This window comes from Xenopus tropicalis, chromosome 8, assembly GCF_000004195.4.
Source record: "Xenopus tropicalis strain Nigerian chromosome 8, UCB_Xtro_10.0, whole genome shotgun sequence".
NCBI lineage: Eukaryota > Metazoa > Chordata > Amphibia > Anura > Pipidae > Xenopus > Xenopus tropicalis.
In genome coordinates, this window is record NC_030684.2 from 103,118,810 (window position 1) to 103,134,186 (window position 15,377).

Genomic DNA, 15,377 nt, shown 5'->3' on the forward strand with positions numbered 1-15,377 from the left:
GCGAAAAAATTCACCACACATCGCCAGGCTTCGACGTGTAAAAATGGTGTATAAACGGCGTAAAATTGGCGTAATTGTTTTATGCGTTTTTTCTTCCACCGGAACTTATGGAAAATAACGGCGTAATGTCCGGCGTAATATCCGGCGTTCAGATGGCGACCTTTTCCATTTATTTTACACAGCTTTTTACTCCGTTTTTTAGGCGAATTAGTTTTACACAGCATAATAAATACACCCCTAACTCTGCAAAGTTTAGGGACCCTGGGATTAATAGTTAAAGAATGGCAGCAGTTTAAATTTAAACCAATAAAAGTCAATAGGTGAATTGTGGTTGGTGGGTGTGCCCACTTTTTCTAACCTTGAGCCAAAGTCATCCAGTGACAGTGGGCACCCTGGCATAAATAGTGTGAGAATGAGAGCATTTTACACTTTATCATTGAAAGTAAATAGGTGAAATGTGATTGGCTGTTGGTATCTCCACCCACTTTTTTCTAACTTTGAATGACAAATACCCAGTGACTAACTCTGGAAACTTTAACAACCCTGGAATTAATATTTAAATAATGGCATCAGTTTAAATATAAACCAATGAAATCTAATGGGTGGAAATGGATTTGCTGTTGGTGGTTCCTCCCACTTGTTCTAACCCTGAATATGTAGTTATCCAGTGACTGACTGTGCAAAGTTTGGGAACCCTGACATAAATAGTGTGAGAAAAGCAGCATTTTAAATTTAAACAAAAAATATTCAATAGGTGAAGTCTGATTGGCTGTTTGTGGCTCCACCCACTTTTTAAAACCTAAAAATGCAGTCCCCTAGTGACCCTGGTCCACAGTTACCAGGTGACTAGCTCTGCAAAGTTTGGAGACCTTAGTATTAATATTTAAAGAATGCGTGCAGTTTAAATTTAAACTTATGAAGTCTATAGGTGAAATCTGATTGGTTCTTGTTGGCCCGCCCACTTTTCTAAACTTGGAACATAGTCACCCAGTGACAAACTGTGCAAAGTTTGGGGACCCTGACATTAAACATGTGAGAATGGCAGCAGTTAAAATTTTCCCACTGAAACAATGAAAGAAATATGATTGGCTTTTGGTGGTCCCACCCACTTTTTCTAACCTTGAGTATGAAGTCACGCAGTGACTGTGCAAAGTTTGCGAACCCTGGCATCAAACCAATAAAATTCAATAGGTGAATTCTGATTGGCTGTTGGTGACCCCGCCCACTTTTTCAAAACTAAAACTGCAGTTGCCTGGTGACCAACTGTGAAAAGTTTGGGGACCCTGGTGTTAATTCTGTGAGAATGGCAGCAGGTTGAATTTCCCCATTTAGAGTCAATAGGTAAAATCTGATTGGCTGTTGGTGGCTCCACCCACTTACAAAAATACAAAAAACCTTAAATACGTAGTCACCCAGTGTCTGACTATGCAAAGTTTGGGAACGCTGGCAACAAACCAATAAAAATCAATAGGTGAAATCTGATTGGTTGTTGGTGGCTCCGCCCACTTTTCAAAACTAAAACTGCAGTCCCCTAGTGACCAACTGTAAAAAGTTTGGGGACCCTGGTGGTAAATAGGTAAACTCTGATTGGCTGTTGGTGGCTCCGCCCATTTTTTCTCACCTTGGACCACAGTTACCTGGTGCCTAACCATGCAAAGTTTGGGGACCCTGGTGTTATTACTGTGAGAATGACAGCAGGTTGGATTTCCACCAAGTCAATAGGTAAAATCTGTTCACGGCTCCGCCCACTTTTGGGCATCCAGCAATCATCATATTTTCATTCAGGCTGACCCTATGACTATGTGATTCAAGTTTGGGGAGTGTAGCCTCAAAGCTGTAAGATTGGCCGCAGTTTCAATTTTCCCATAAAAGTCAATGGGTAAAATTTGATTGGCTGTTGTTGGCCCCTCCCACTTTGCGGTTTAAAAAAAACAAAAAAACAAAAAAACTTGAATGCGTAGTCACCCAGTGACTGACTGCAAAGTTTGGAAAATCTGGCATCAAACCAATAAAAATCAATAGGTGAAATTTGATTGGCTGTTGGCTCCGCCCACTTTTCAAAACTAAATCTGCAGTCCCCTAGTGACCAAGTGTAAAAAGTTTGGGGACCCTGGGGTTATTACTGTGAGAATGGCAGCAGGTTGAATTTCCGAAGAAGTGTGTCGAGTTTGGGTGTTGTACCCCTAAAACTGTAGGAGGAGTAGCGTTTAGAAAATGGGGGGGCGCTAAGAATAATAATAATAAGAAGAAGCGGAAGAATAAGCCAAAGTCGAAGAACAGTATGTTGGAGTTTTCAACCCAACACAATAAACTATAAACAAGTAACAATATATACAAGGAATTAAGGAGGAGGAAAGTAAACTAAGTAAGCTTTTTCAGAAAGGTCTATGTAAATACAGCCATATGCACCCTATCAAAATAAACACAGGATTTCTTGTCTTCTTTTTTGTAAACATATTGTTAATGTATCTGACCTCCTCTCTCAGAAAAATCCTTCATTCCGGGGGCCAGAGTATGCGCAGTTCTCTCTTCTGTCCCCTCTCCTGCTCCCTCCACCCTTAGGAATGTGTAATCTGAGCTATAACAGCTAGAGCTGCAGCAGGAAGCTATGAACACCAAGCTAAAATGGCAGCTGCAATCACAGAGAAAGCTTCGAGGGCTCTTTACTCAGGTATGATAAAGTTTTCCACAAAATTTCTGCTAGTATACAGGCATGGGATCTGTTATCTGCAAACCGGTAGCCAGAAAGTTCCAAATTATTATTATTTATAAGAAAATAATTTTTAATAAAATGTATTTTCTTTTTTCTCTTAAATAATAAAACATTGCCTTTGTACTTGATCCCAACTATGATATAAATAATCCTTACTGGAGGCAAAACAATCCTGTTTGGTTTATTTAATGGTTAAGTGATTTTTCAGTACGGAGAACCAAATTATGGAAAGGGCCCCAGAAAAACCCGGGTCCTGAGCGTTCTAAAAAATATTTTCCTTACCTGTAATATAAATGTGAGGCTGACAATGAAATTACTGTTTCACGCCTTAGCTCCTGTGCTTTCCCCAGAGCTCTAGATAATGCTGTCATTATATTAATATACAAGGTTATGATTTACAATGTTTAGAAAGGATTTGGGTGAGATATTTCCAACAATAAAGGAATAAAACACAAATTGGAGGGCCTAGTTCCTACAATTATGTGCTCAGTTAATAAAGTGCACGCTTATTTAAACAAATGATGCAATTAGTCTTCGGATAGCTGTTTCCTATAAACTTTCAGGAAATGCAAACAATGTCTAAACTCAAAGTACAAAGTTTGCTTACAAGGCAAGAGCTTATTCCTGTCACTGACAAACCACCTACTATACTTGTAAGGAAACGGGCCACCCGTGGAAAAAGGGCTCTTCACAGTCCAAGCTCAGCCCCCCTTGAGCAGAGTCACAATCTGTGCTTCCTGCTTCTCACAGATATCTGCAAGGAAGGCTACACAACAGCAGGGGGGACAGCGTTGGGTGCCACATAACAGCATGCCTTCTGCTGAGATATTGAAGAGCATTCTCTTGGCTATGGCCTTCATGGTGTATTTGCTGGTTGGGGCACTAGTATTCCAGGTGCTGGAAAAAGAGGCAGAGGATACAGCAAAAACAGACACAGAGCGCCACAGACTGGACTTCTTGAAGAACTACACATGCCTCACAAAGGAAGCCCTGGATCATCTTGTTAATGTAAGAAACATGTTTACAAACGATCCAAATAGATACTGTTACTAGGCTCAATTATGTGGGAGGGGAGCGGATATGACAGTTATATATAGTACAGCTATGGTTACTAACATCTGATATTAATTCCTCATGTGAATTTGAGTGAAAATAATGCTTTTTATATTGTAATTTTATTTTTCGATTTATTAAAAGTCATGTTTGTGCTGGAAATTTAGAATGAGTCCCACAACTGGGATGTAAATATAAAAGGCTATACCTTGTTTAGAGGGAAATGGTAAAGAGCAAAGGACAAGGTGAAGGGGTATGTCTTTATGTTAAGCCCAGCTCTGCAACCCAGCATAAAGACAGAAGTTGGGGTGGGAATTATGAATTCATATGGGAAGACTGATTCACCATTTACTGTAGGTAAAGGTTATAAAGAACCTTCATATGAATGAAGAAAAAAAAAGGCACAGCTTCTGTTGCAAAACAAAAAATCTTAATAACAGGGGATTTAAATTACCTTGATACCTACTGGAGTAGTGGTACTGCCAACTGAATCTGAAATGAAATTCAAAATAGACCCTGGCATTTCAAATACACAGTGGCCCCACACAAGACCAAAAGAATATCAATCTATACCAGATTACAACAGTCCCTCTGGCATATGCCAGAGTTTCCAGTTTGTCAGTCCGGGTCTGCTGCCAACACATAGCACCTAGACCTGCGCTAAAGCTCCGGAAGGTAAGAATGGGGACTTGATGGTAGGTGGCAACTGAAAGTCTGCCCTAATGGCAGTGTAAGTAATAGAGCTTGTAATATTGTCTTATCTAATGTATGCTATTAAAAACAAATATACGCTAAGTCAACAGAGGCACCAAATTGCAGGGCAGACAAATTTATGACTTTATGGTCACTACTACAGTATATAGATAGAATAAATATGTTTGATATTAATCCATTACTAATCTCAAGTTATCCATTTATGAAAGAAATATAAAAGCATTAAGATATCTGTGTGGTATGCCACATGGTTTTGTATTGGTTTCACTTTTATTTAATCTGTTCACTAACTTAAAGAGGGCATTGAAAGCAGTTACAGATGTATTTGCCACTGGCACAAATCTTTTCAGACCAGTTAAATCCATCCAGGATATGTCATCCTTGCAGGGGGGGTCTTAAGAATCTCATAATGTGGGCAGTTTAGTTGCAGTTAAGATAAATTTTGGCATTAAATCTATGCAGGATAGTTATTCCCTTAATGGGTTCTATAATAAGTGGATCCTTGATGGAGAAGGACCTGACAGTACTTGTTGATAATAACCTAAACTGTATCAAGGAAAGCCAGTCAGCAGCAGAAGCATCAGCATGGTATTGTCCTGTATTAAGGTGTTTTCAACATAGAGGCCCATATATATATATACATACATATACATACACATTCTGATTTTAGTGGTTTTTAAAACCATGAAAAAGACCATTTTGCAATAAAACAACAAATCCCAAGTAATTTATTAAAAAAAGCCTAATGTAAAAAGCATAAATGAAAAACCTACAAAAAGAATCTAGATCAGAATATGAAAACCTCGAAATTTTGTACACCCCCCAAAAAAAGAAATCCTCTAAAATTAAGTAATAAATGAAGATTGTTACAGTTTGCTTACAATAATTCCCATTGACTTCTACAGTTTTGTATTAGCGTCTTTGTATTAGTGTCTATTAACTGCATCAGGTATCATTTGTACCGACGTACCAGCAAAATACTAGCTAGGTTTCTAACATATGGGGCCCTATAATCTAAATGCCCCATGGCAAAAAAAGAGAAAGCAAAGGCCAGCTGACAATATTACAAGCAGAAGCTGAGGAAAGGTTGGATAGAGAAGTACATGGTATAGAGAGATGTGGAAAGGTAAGGATAATACCCATTTTTCCATTTCAAAGCTATTCAGCTGTCTATTAACTGCTAAAATAATGCATTTTCTAACAACACCAGCAGCTGGTCAGTTTCTGTCTATACAGCTGGAGATAGAAACTTACAGGAAAGAGATGGGAGGTCATGTGAGTTTTTAATCTCTTTCTTGAGCAAAACAAATCATTAATTATAGGAAACTTTTCAGGCTTAAGCAATCATTCATGCCTTTTGGATACATGCTGTCTAACTTACTCATCCATTATCCCTCTTTTTCTAGTAAATTGTTGCAAAGTGCAGAGTAAATGTTTACAATGTTTTTAAGCATAAGCATCTATATTTTTAATTCATTGTTATTTCCGGTCATAAAAATTCCATGGCAGTAACATTTTTATTACTAGCAGTTTGATTGGACTTGACTGAAGTTATTCTTGCAGCTAAACTCAAGATCAGTTTTTAACTTTTCAAATTGTTTTTATTGAATTTCAAAATAAATGTATAGTTCATCATGAAAGGTTTTATTAACATTAAAGATCTCTTAAACTCAGATATAGTAGTGACACATATATTCTTTTATAGCAATATAACTAAAAAATTCCCAGAAATGATCAAACCACCTATCTGCATCAGAAGGACATTTTGGTGGATTTATTTATTTATTTGGCTAGAATGTGAATGGCCAGAACCAACACAATAATGCAATAAGCTATATAGTTATGAGAAATCAATAGGTATCTTGATTTGAGTAGGTATTTGCTATTCTCTATTCCAGATAAGCCTTTCTCTTATCTACACCTTTCTTTTTATTGTTTTTATGAAATACACAAATAAGATTTATTATACTAGCAGAAGGCGTTGGCTTGAGGCCTCTGGCATATCCTGATTCAAACCCTGGTGATAACTCCTTGTAATAGACGGAAGCATAAAAAGGAGTTTGGTTAAGCATGGCTAAGCAGCTGATTTCTGCATAAGTGTGTATTCCGCGAAAAGTAAATTAAATCCCATATTCAGTGCATCCCTAAAATTTACCAAAACATGAGCATTTTAACATCATTGTGCTATTGGTAAAACCACACATCCTGTAATGATTTTATGCAAATATAAAGCTAATCAGCAAATTCTTGTATAATACACCCAAGTGGTACAGCTTCTTTTTTCCACATCATTTACACTCCTTTTATTACCTAAAAAATTGCATCTTTTTTAACAAAATCACATAAGTGTTCAACAAACTCCATGGGACAAATAAGCCATATAAATATGCCATTTCCCTTAGTATAGATTTCCCAGAGTACCCTCTAAGGACAATCTGTGGTATATTCAGCAGTGGTATATTCATCATCATCAAAATATATCATTTTTTGGGGTTTATATGTTGTAGTGGTGAAAAAGACGAGGAGGAGCATTTATCAACACAGAGCAATTTTGTCCATGGGCAGTTAACCATGGCAACAAATCAAAATGTTGTATTCATTTTTCTACCTGTAGCTGGCTGACAAAAGCCAATCACTGATTGGTTGCTATGTGTAACTGCCCATGGGCATATTTGACGTGGGTTGATAAATGAGCCCAAATGAGTTGAAGACAAAGAGGAAAAAGGTAGAGAAGAGAAAGGTAGGAATGAGACATGTTGGATTTAAAAAGGTAACACAATGCATTACAGTATTGATGAGTACCATAGGACTCATGACTTTTAATGTGTTTTATTTAAAGTAAACCCTAGTGTACCAATGATAGTTGCCTTGGCTTTAATCCACCTTCCCCCCTATGAAACAAAAGACTCCAAACTTGCTCAGGTGCAGTTACCTATAGTAACCAATAAGATACATGTTTTAAAAAGGTGACCAGGAAATTAACCTGCTGATTCTATAGATGATTAGATCCACATCAAACTTTATACTCTTTATTACTTAATTACTAAAGATTTCTTCAAATTCCAAGGGACAAATAAGCCATATAAATACTACTGTTTCCTTCAGTTAAGTTTCTTCATTCCCCTTAGTATAGATTTCCCAGAGTACACCGTAAAGAAAATCTAGATGTTAGTGGCATATTCTAAACATTCTTAGGGCTTTGTACTTAGCAGTGTCGAAAATGACAGAGTTAGAGACGAAGAGAGTGGCAGGATCCAGGTATTAGACATGTTGGATTTGAAAAGGTAACACAATGGATGCCAGTATTGCTGAGTACCATAGGCCTTATGACTTTTAATTTGTTATTCTTTAAATTAACACATATTTGTTTTTAAGAGCAGGTTATTACTGATGCTGTTAAACAAGGGATTCATCCTCTAGAAAATCAAACTAAAAATAGTCATTCCAACTGGGATATGAGCAGCTCCTTTTTCTTTGCTGGTACAGTGGTGACCACAATCGGTAGGTATCTTCCTATGATATTTAAAAAAATGTAATGGCAATTATAAATAAAAATATTGGGGAAGTTATTTGAAACTCATAAAGGGGGACCGAATTTCTGACTAGCAATGCTGGGGTCTTGATATCGACTATCTGCAAGTTTGGATGTTCTCCCTTTGTCTGTGTGTGTTTCCTCCAAGTCTCTTGTTTCTTCCCACATTCCAGTGACCTGCAATCAGGTAATTAACTCCTGAAAAAATTGACCATGAATTCATTTTTAGCTTAATGATTTGTTGTTAAAGATTTCTGTCTGTTTATTAAATGGGAATGGATGAAAAATTGTATAAATAACAAACATGCAGGTAACCGTGATATTATATTATTGTTCTGTTCACTTAATGCCTCCCTTTTTATTCCTTTCTGCTTCTATAGTTTATATAGGTAAGAGGTAATTGCTTTGTGTGGGCATTATCTGCTTAATTATTTATTCCAAAATACTGCTTCAACAGTTTCCGTGTGAAAGCATTGTAGTGCAGCATGAGAAATCATATCAGCATTTTTTCTAGCTCTTTTTCTCTAATAAAATGCAATCTTTCTTGTGAAGTTCGTAGCTGTCTGGTGAGTCTACAAATTCCAAATCTCCGAGTTAAACCAAATTTTTATTAAAGAAAACAAATGTCTTTTAAAAGGTTAGCAATTTCAAAAAAATCTGATGCATTTTTTATTCCTGAAAATCCAAGAAGGGTTAGGGGTCTCAGCAAAGTCATAGGTGTAGCTGTTGCTATAGTCTTAGGGGCAGTGTGAAATGTCATTTATTTAGATTCTTTTTGTTTTATTTATTTTATAGGATATGGGACACTTTCACCTAGAACTCCAGGAGGCCAGATTTTCTGTGTTTTATATGCTTTATTTGGGATCCCATTGAATGTAATTGTTCTGGGTCGTGTTGGAAAAATTCTTTCAAGAGTGTGCCACAGACTTGGGCAATATTTCTTTAACAAAGGAATGAAACCGGTAAGATAGCTAAAAATGGACCATTACCTTACTCATCTCTTGTGTTGGACCATGACTTATATGTACATAGTGTAACCCTTTCTTGGCACACTCAATTCTTTGGGCTGTATACTTGCTAAAACAGGAGATTTTTAGATTCTCTTTGCAATGTGAAAGATACTAGGAACTGGGATTTTAGCGTAGTACCTTCGCCTAGTGGACACTGAGGAGCACACCTCAGGGGAAATTCCACTAGGAAATAATTACACAGACTTTACAGCAAGAATAATTTTATATAACCGTTGAAATAGTGTAAACACAACTTTATGGACTCTGTTTATGGACTCTATTTACTCCTGGCACAGTCTCTGTTGTATAGACAACAACCCTTTTTATTAAGTTCAGTCCCTTCCCCAAGAGCTAAGTCCCCCCAGGTAGCGCTACCTGCCCCAGAGTACCTTCCCATTAGGAAAGGCAGCTGCTCCCATGTAGCAGGCACTCGAGCAACACCTGTCCTCGCCAGGAGACACACGGAGACTCACACAGAGGAATTAGCAATCACCAGCAGCCCAGCAGACTTTTATCTTTGTAGTCTGAATACAACAGTAAGTGGCTGGCTACTCACTCTGGATCTTTCTTTCAATTGCTGGCAAAACAACAGGGACTCCCTTTATAAACTGCTGGACCTGCCCCTGATTTTTGACTCCAAACCTAGGCACATCTCCTGTCTCCCAACAGGGCACTGGGGCATCCAGCCAATCAGGTTTCTCCCCAGTCTGTAGCCGGGCGGGATGATGTCACAGACAGAAAAACAGGGAAAAGAGTTCTCTGATCCCCTACAATAGCATTCACTGTCTGCCTTTATTCTATTCATAAGAGGAAATATTGATTGATGTTTGGGCTTATCTTTGCAAGGGTCCCTTAAAGTAGCCTGTATCATGTGCCACTCTTGCGCTACAACTTCCATCCAGAAATATGTAAGTTCAAGCAGGAGTATATATGCCTATTTAGCAGGATATATGTGTCTTCAGCATTAAGTCTCATCATTGCCTAAATGTGTGGTCCTTCAGTACTATACTTGTCCATCCAGTGGTATGTCCCAAACATTAGGAGCATTCAGCAATGAGTCTCCTTTAACTGTGATGCCCCAAAACAATTATTCTAGATTTGAGGTTCCTAAAACTGCTCTTTATATAGGAGAATGTGCCTAAGATTAAGAATTATATAGGGTAAAATATACCCACTATTGTAAAATAAAAGGATATAAGTCACCAAGGAGTTCAATGACTATTTAAAGGCATTAGGGCCACTGATTAAGTGCTTTTAAACTGGTTATGGAACACCAAGTAGTGGGTTTATTATTCAGCTTATACATTATATAGAAGTTTCAGTGAGTCACGTGACACAACTGACAATACTAATCAGCACTAATTATAACCAATGACACTATACACTATATATGGATATATATTTTGCAGGATAATTACGGCTTATGTGTGTATTCAGGAAATAAAATTCCAAATGCTTTTTTATATGCACCACAGAACTGTGAGGTGACTTCAAATATCCTTAATTACCTTTAGTAGGGGGTACATTATTTATTTATTATCCACCATATTACTTGCAGAATGTTTTTATTCCACATCAGTTGTAGGATGATTAACACCTGTATGGGTTCCTATACCTATGGAAATATTGCTAAACAGCAAATTTTGTTAACTGTATCTAAATTGGACTCATATTTATTTTTCTTTTCACAGAAAAAAGCAAAAGTACTGACAATTATATTTTTCTCGGTGACTGGAATCATTGTCTTTTTGGGGCTCCCACCACTGCTATTTACAAAAACAGAAAAATGGACTTACACTGAAGGTGTTTACTATGCGTTCATTTCTCTCAGCACCATTGGATTTGGGGACTATGTTGTGGGCTATGGTATGTTCTACTAAATTGTTATCTCTTTAATAACACATCTGGAAAGTTGCTGAATTAACATAATCTAATTTATTGTACTGTTTTATATTTTACGTAGAAAATATACAATATTGTGACCCATCCACTTTTCAACATTATTTATATTTACTCTGATTTTTTAGGACCACAGCACTTCATGCCTTTCCGTGGCTTCCGTGCCTTGGTATGCCTTTGGATTATATTTGGACTGTCATGGCTTTCTCTTCTGTTTAACTTGCTGACTTCTCTCCTAGAAGACACAGAAAAGAAAATAGCCAAAGATATCCAGAAGAAAGTGAAAAGTAAAAAAGATAGTGAGCAAATAGCTCTGGAGCCTTTAACCAGCTCTTATTTATCAGAGAGTGAGAAGACTGTGGATTCAAACAACTGCAATATCCCTGGGGAACAATCAGGAAAAATGGCAAATTATGACTTTTAAACTTGAGAGGATCTGGACAGAAGAAGCTGTGTGGCTAACATGCTGGGAAAAAAACTATTGCTTTAGCGCAGTGCTGTCCAACATTTCCAGTGCACTGGGCCCTTTATACAGTATTTTGCAAAGAAATTATACAAAGAATTCCACAGAGCCATTTAAAGACGCCACATGTGATCTTTGGGACGCTATTTGGACATACATGTTCTAGAATATAGCTACAAACATGCATGCTGGAACTATGGAGGGACAACTAATAGGATAATGCCCAGTTTTAACAGAATATTTGTTACACTCCTTGTTGGATTATTATGAGCAATTCATTGAAGTTTTGCAATCAGTGGTATAATTCCAGAGGCCTAGGTCCTCCACCCAAGCCCAAAATTGTGGATCACCCAAGATGCATGTAAAATTGCTGGTTGAGGGTCATCCACAATTTTGTGTCTGTCATGATCTTCTCAATACCACAGGGGGGCCACAAGGTCTGCCCCCCATATAGTTAAGCTACTGCTTATAGTGCTTATATTTGACAAATCAATTATATTCTTGTGAACAGGAGCATGTGAATTGAACCTGATTCAACTATAGATGCTCAATGTTGGTGATCACCAAGAAGAGGACATGAATCGGAAAGAGATGTCACCCACAAAACTTGCTTTCAAGATACAAGATAGGGGAAATTAATATGTTTAGGGGGTGCTAAGTGGTGTGATTTGGGATGGCTCTGGCATTCATCTCTGCCTTCTCCAGCTAGTTCTGTTTTGCATCAAAAAGCAAAAGTCACTTAAATAAATGCAATTTATAAATCGTATTTTGTACTGATGTTCGCAAATAGATATATTTTTGTTACTTTTCACCTGCATTGTCTGTTCTGTATAGCTATTTTTGTTACCTTACCTATTTAAAACCACAGAATGTATATTTCATGTACAATGTTGTATTAGTATAAATAAAAAAAAAGAGCCAAGAAAGGTTTGCAGCACAACGTCCTTTCTGAAACACTTTTGAAGTAATGTAATAAAACAAAAACTGTAGTACCGTGTTAGCTAGTAGCAAGAACAATAAATACAAAATACAAAATTATAGTAGAAATGATACCTATATTGGCTAACAATAGTAATGCATTGCAAGCTTTCGGTGCTCTAAGGCCCCTTCGTCAGGCAAAATACAAATGAAAACTGGAATGGCACATATATACTGTTAGATCAGAGAGAAGTGTTCATGAACAATACATTAGGAACTTACAGATAGAAAAGAGAAAACTTGTGAAAATAATATATAAGTAATTAATGTTTATTAGGGTGGGTTGTAAATACTCCAGGGGTGTGGATTCGGTCAGGTCACACAGTGTGACATGAAACCTGACCCCAAATTAAGGCCCAGTCTTAATGTGTTAAATAACTCCATACATTTTAATTCATAAATCTTTTTTTTTTTGTTTAGTTTTAACTTTCCCTTTTAGAATTAACACCTTCATGTCCTTTTATTATCTTCACAAGTTATCTCTGTCTGTTTGTAAGTTCCTAATGTATTGAACACTTATCTCTGATCTAACAGTATATATGTTGTGCCCTTCCAGATTTCATTTGTATTTTGCCTGATGAAGGGGCCTTAGAGCTCCAAAAACTTGCAGTGTATTTTTATGGTTAGCCAATATAGGTATCATTTCTACAATACTCTTGTATTTGTGTTTAGTAACCCATAGCAGGTAGCATTTACTGGTCAGCTGTGATTAATACTGTGGGTAACTAGACCAGGACAAAGTGCCTTTAATTACAACATTAAGGGCTCTGGCACACAGGGAGATTAGTCACCCGCGACAAATCTCCCTGTTCGCGGCGACTAATCTCCCCGAGTTGCCATCAGTTGCCATCCCACCGGCGACAATGTAGTCTCCCCGAACTACCATCCCACCGGCGAAAATGTAAGTCACCGGTGGGATGGCACACACGGCGGCGTGATTTCGGCAAATCGCCTGCGCAGCGTGTAACATCCCACCGGCGACTTACATGTTCGCCGGTGGGATGGTAATTTGGGGAGATTAATCGCCCGTGACAAGGGAGATTTGTCGCGGGCAACTAATCTCCCCGTGTGCCAGAGCCCTAAAGGAATCCCTTATCTGGAAGCCCATTATTCAAAAATCTCAAAATTATGGGAAGGCTATCTATCAGTTAGAGTCCATGATAAGTAAATCATTCTAACTTTTAATTGTAACAATAAAACAGTAGCTTGTGCTTGATGGTAGCAAAGGTGCATGAATACATATTGGTGGCATTCCTATTGAATTTTTTTAGTGTTGAAATAACTTTTAGCAGATTTAGGGGCAGATTCATCAAAGTACGAGTTCGGATCCCGAAATGGGTAAAATTCGGATTAAATACGATCATTTCTGATGATCGTAAATGTCACGAAAATACTTACGAAAAAATTGTAATAGTCACAATAATATCGTATTGGCGATCTGAAAGTCATGAAAGTTTCGTATCAGAACGATCATAAACGGTGGGAAAACCTTCTTTGATCCTTCTGTGCATGTTTTTGGAAGTCTCTCATAGGACTCAATGGCACTCTGCAGCTCCAACCTGGCCAAATGAAAGTCATGATAACGAAGCTTTAATGAATTCGAAACTTTCGTACTCATTGCGACAAACACGATTTTGTCGCGTAAAATTTGTCGCAAAGTACAAAAAAAGTCGCACAAATTAACGAAAAAAACACAGAAAATATGCACAGTTCTATAAATTAGAAAAAATTAAAAAATGTTGTGTTTGGAATCAATTGTACTTTGATAAATGTGCCCGTCACTGTATTGCGATTTGAGTTAAAGATTGTCTCCCCTAAGCCCTTTTGAATCTAGTACAATTTAACATAGGCTGCGCTAGGTTCTAACTCCAGTCCACAGGTCTCTGCGGCTATTCACAGGTTTATTTCATTTGCAACTAGCAACCTTAGCATAACATACACAAACTTGTTCAAGCACACTTGGGACTGTGATTTTTAAATTGCAAATTTTAGTGAGGTTCTTTGTCTTGCTTTTCAGGTGCAGCTGCTTTGTATATTACATTGTTTTGGGCTTTTATAAAGGATAATCACTGTTCTTTTATAATTATCACACAATGCCCTATGCAGTGGCAAAAAAATGGACAATTGCTGCCTTTTTTGCACTTTGGACACAGCTTGGGGCATTGTGAATACCCCCTTGTGTATCCCTGGGCTTTCCTTCCGCACTTTTTGCTTATTACCCTTTGACACTATGATCCTTTATTTTCCTCTTCATTTCTTTTTGTTTTTCTCCTCATTTATACTTTCCCTCTTTACTTTGACTCTTCACTTTCTTGAACATTTTTCTAATTTCTTTCTATAGCTTGTTACTGGTTTATATTCCCTTTTTCTTTTTTCTTTTTGCCCTAGTTTTCATCTCAGTTCTTCTCTTTCTATCCTTTCTGCTTGATCTTATATTCTCTTCTTCCTGCAGACATGCCTTTGTTTAGTTTGCATTCAGTTGTATCTCCTAATCACCACTAGATGTCAACCCTTAACCACATACAGAACTCAGTAGCCAGCCTTTGGGAGCAGCCCTGCCCTGCTGCTTTCCTTTGTCTTCAGTTTAGCTGGTGATTGATGAAATATTTGGTTGACAGCCACACCTCACCCGGTCCTCTGTTATTCCTCTAATGTAAGAATAAAGTACCATCAAATTTACTTTCTCTCTCTGTTGACAAAAGGCTACAATGATTTGTACCATCGTTCAAAGTAATTTCGGAGCTTTAATTGCTGCACTGTATAACTGTACATAGGGAGTCTATTGAGACTGCAGTTCAGAATTGTGCTCCAATATTTGGTTTTTTTTTTATTGTGGGGAACTTTGACTATGTGACTTCAAGTGGTTCCTTGCAATTGACTATATCTATTTTTGTATTTTGGGTTATGGCTATAACAGCTATACCAATAACATATACCAGCTATACCAATAACATAAACATCCATGCATTTCATTTCAAAAGTACATTTTATACACCAAATCACTATAATTGCTAC

At 37.5% G+C, this 15,377-nt stretch overlaps 1 protein-coding gene across 1 annotated transcript; it reads left to right on the top strand.

The window, feature by feature from the left end:
- The first annotated feature begins 3,350 nt into the window (after window positions 1–3,350).
- LOC100486031 (potassium channel subfamily K member 16-like) lies at window positions 3,351–12,306 on the top strand. The gene is made up of 5 exons (XM_031892121.1): window positions 3,351–3,721; window positions 7,861–7,981; window positions 8,808–8,974; window positions 10,714–10,888; window positions 11,050–12,306. The coding sequence occupies exons 1-5, from the start codon at window positions 3,524–3,526 to the stop codon at window positions 11,343–11,345; spliced, it is 957 nt and encodes a 318-aa protein (XP_031747981.1). The 5' UTR covers window positions 3,351–3,523; the 3' UTR covers window positions 11,346–12,306.
- Window positions 12,307–15,377: the final 3,071 nt, after the last annotated feature.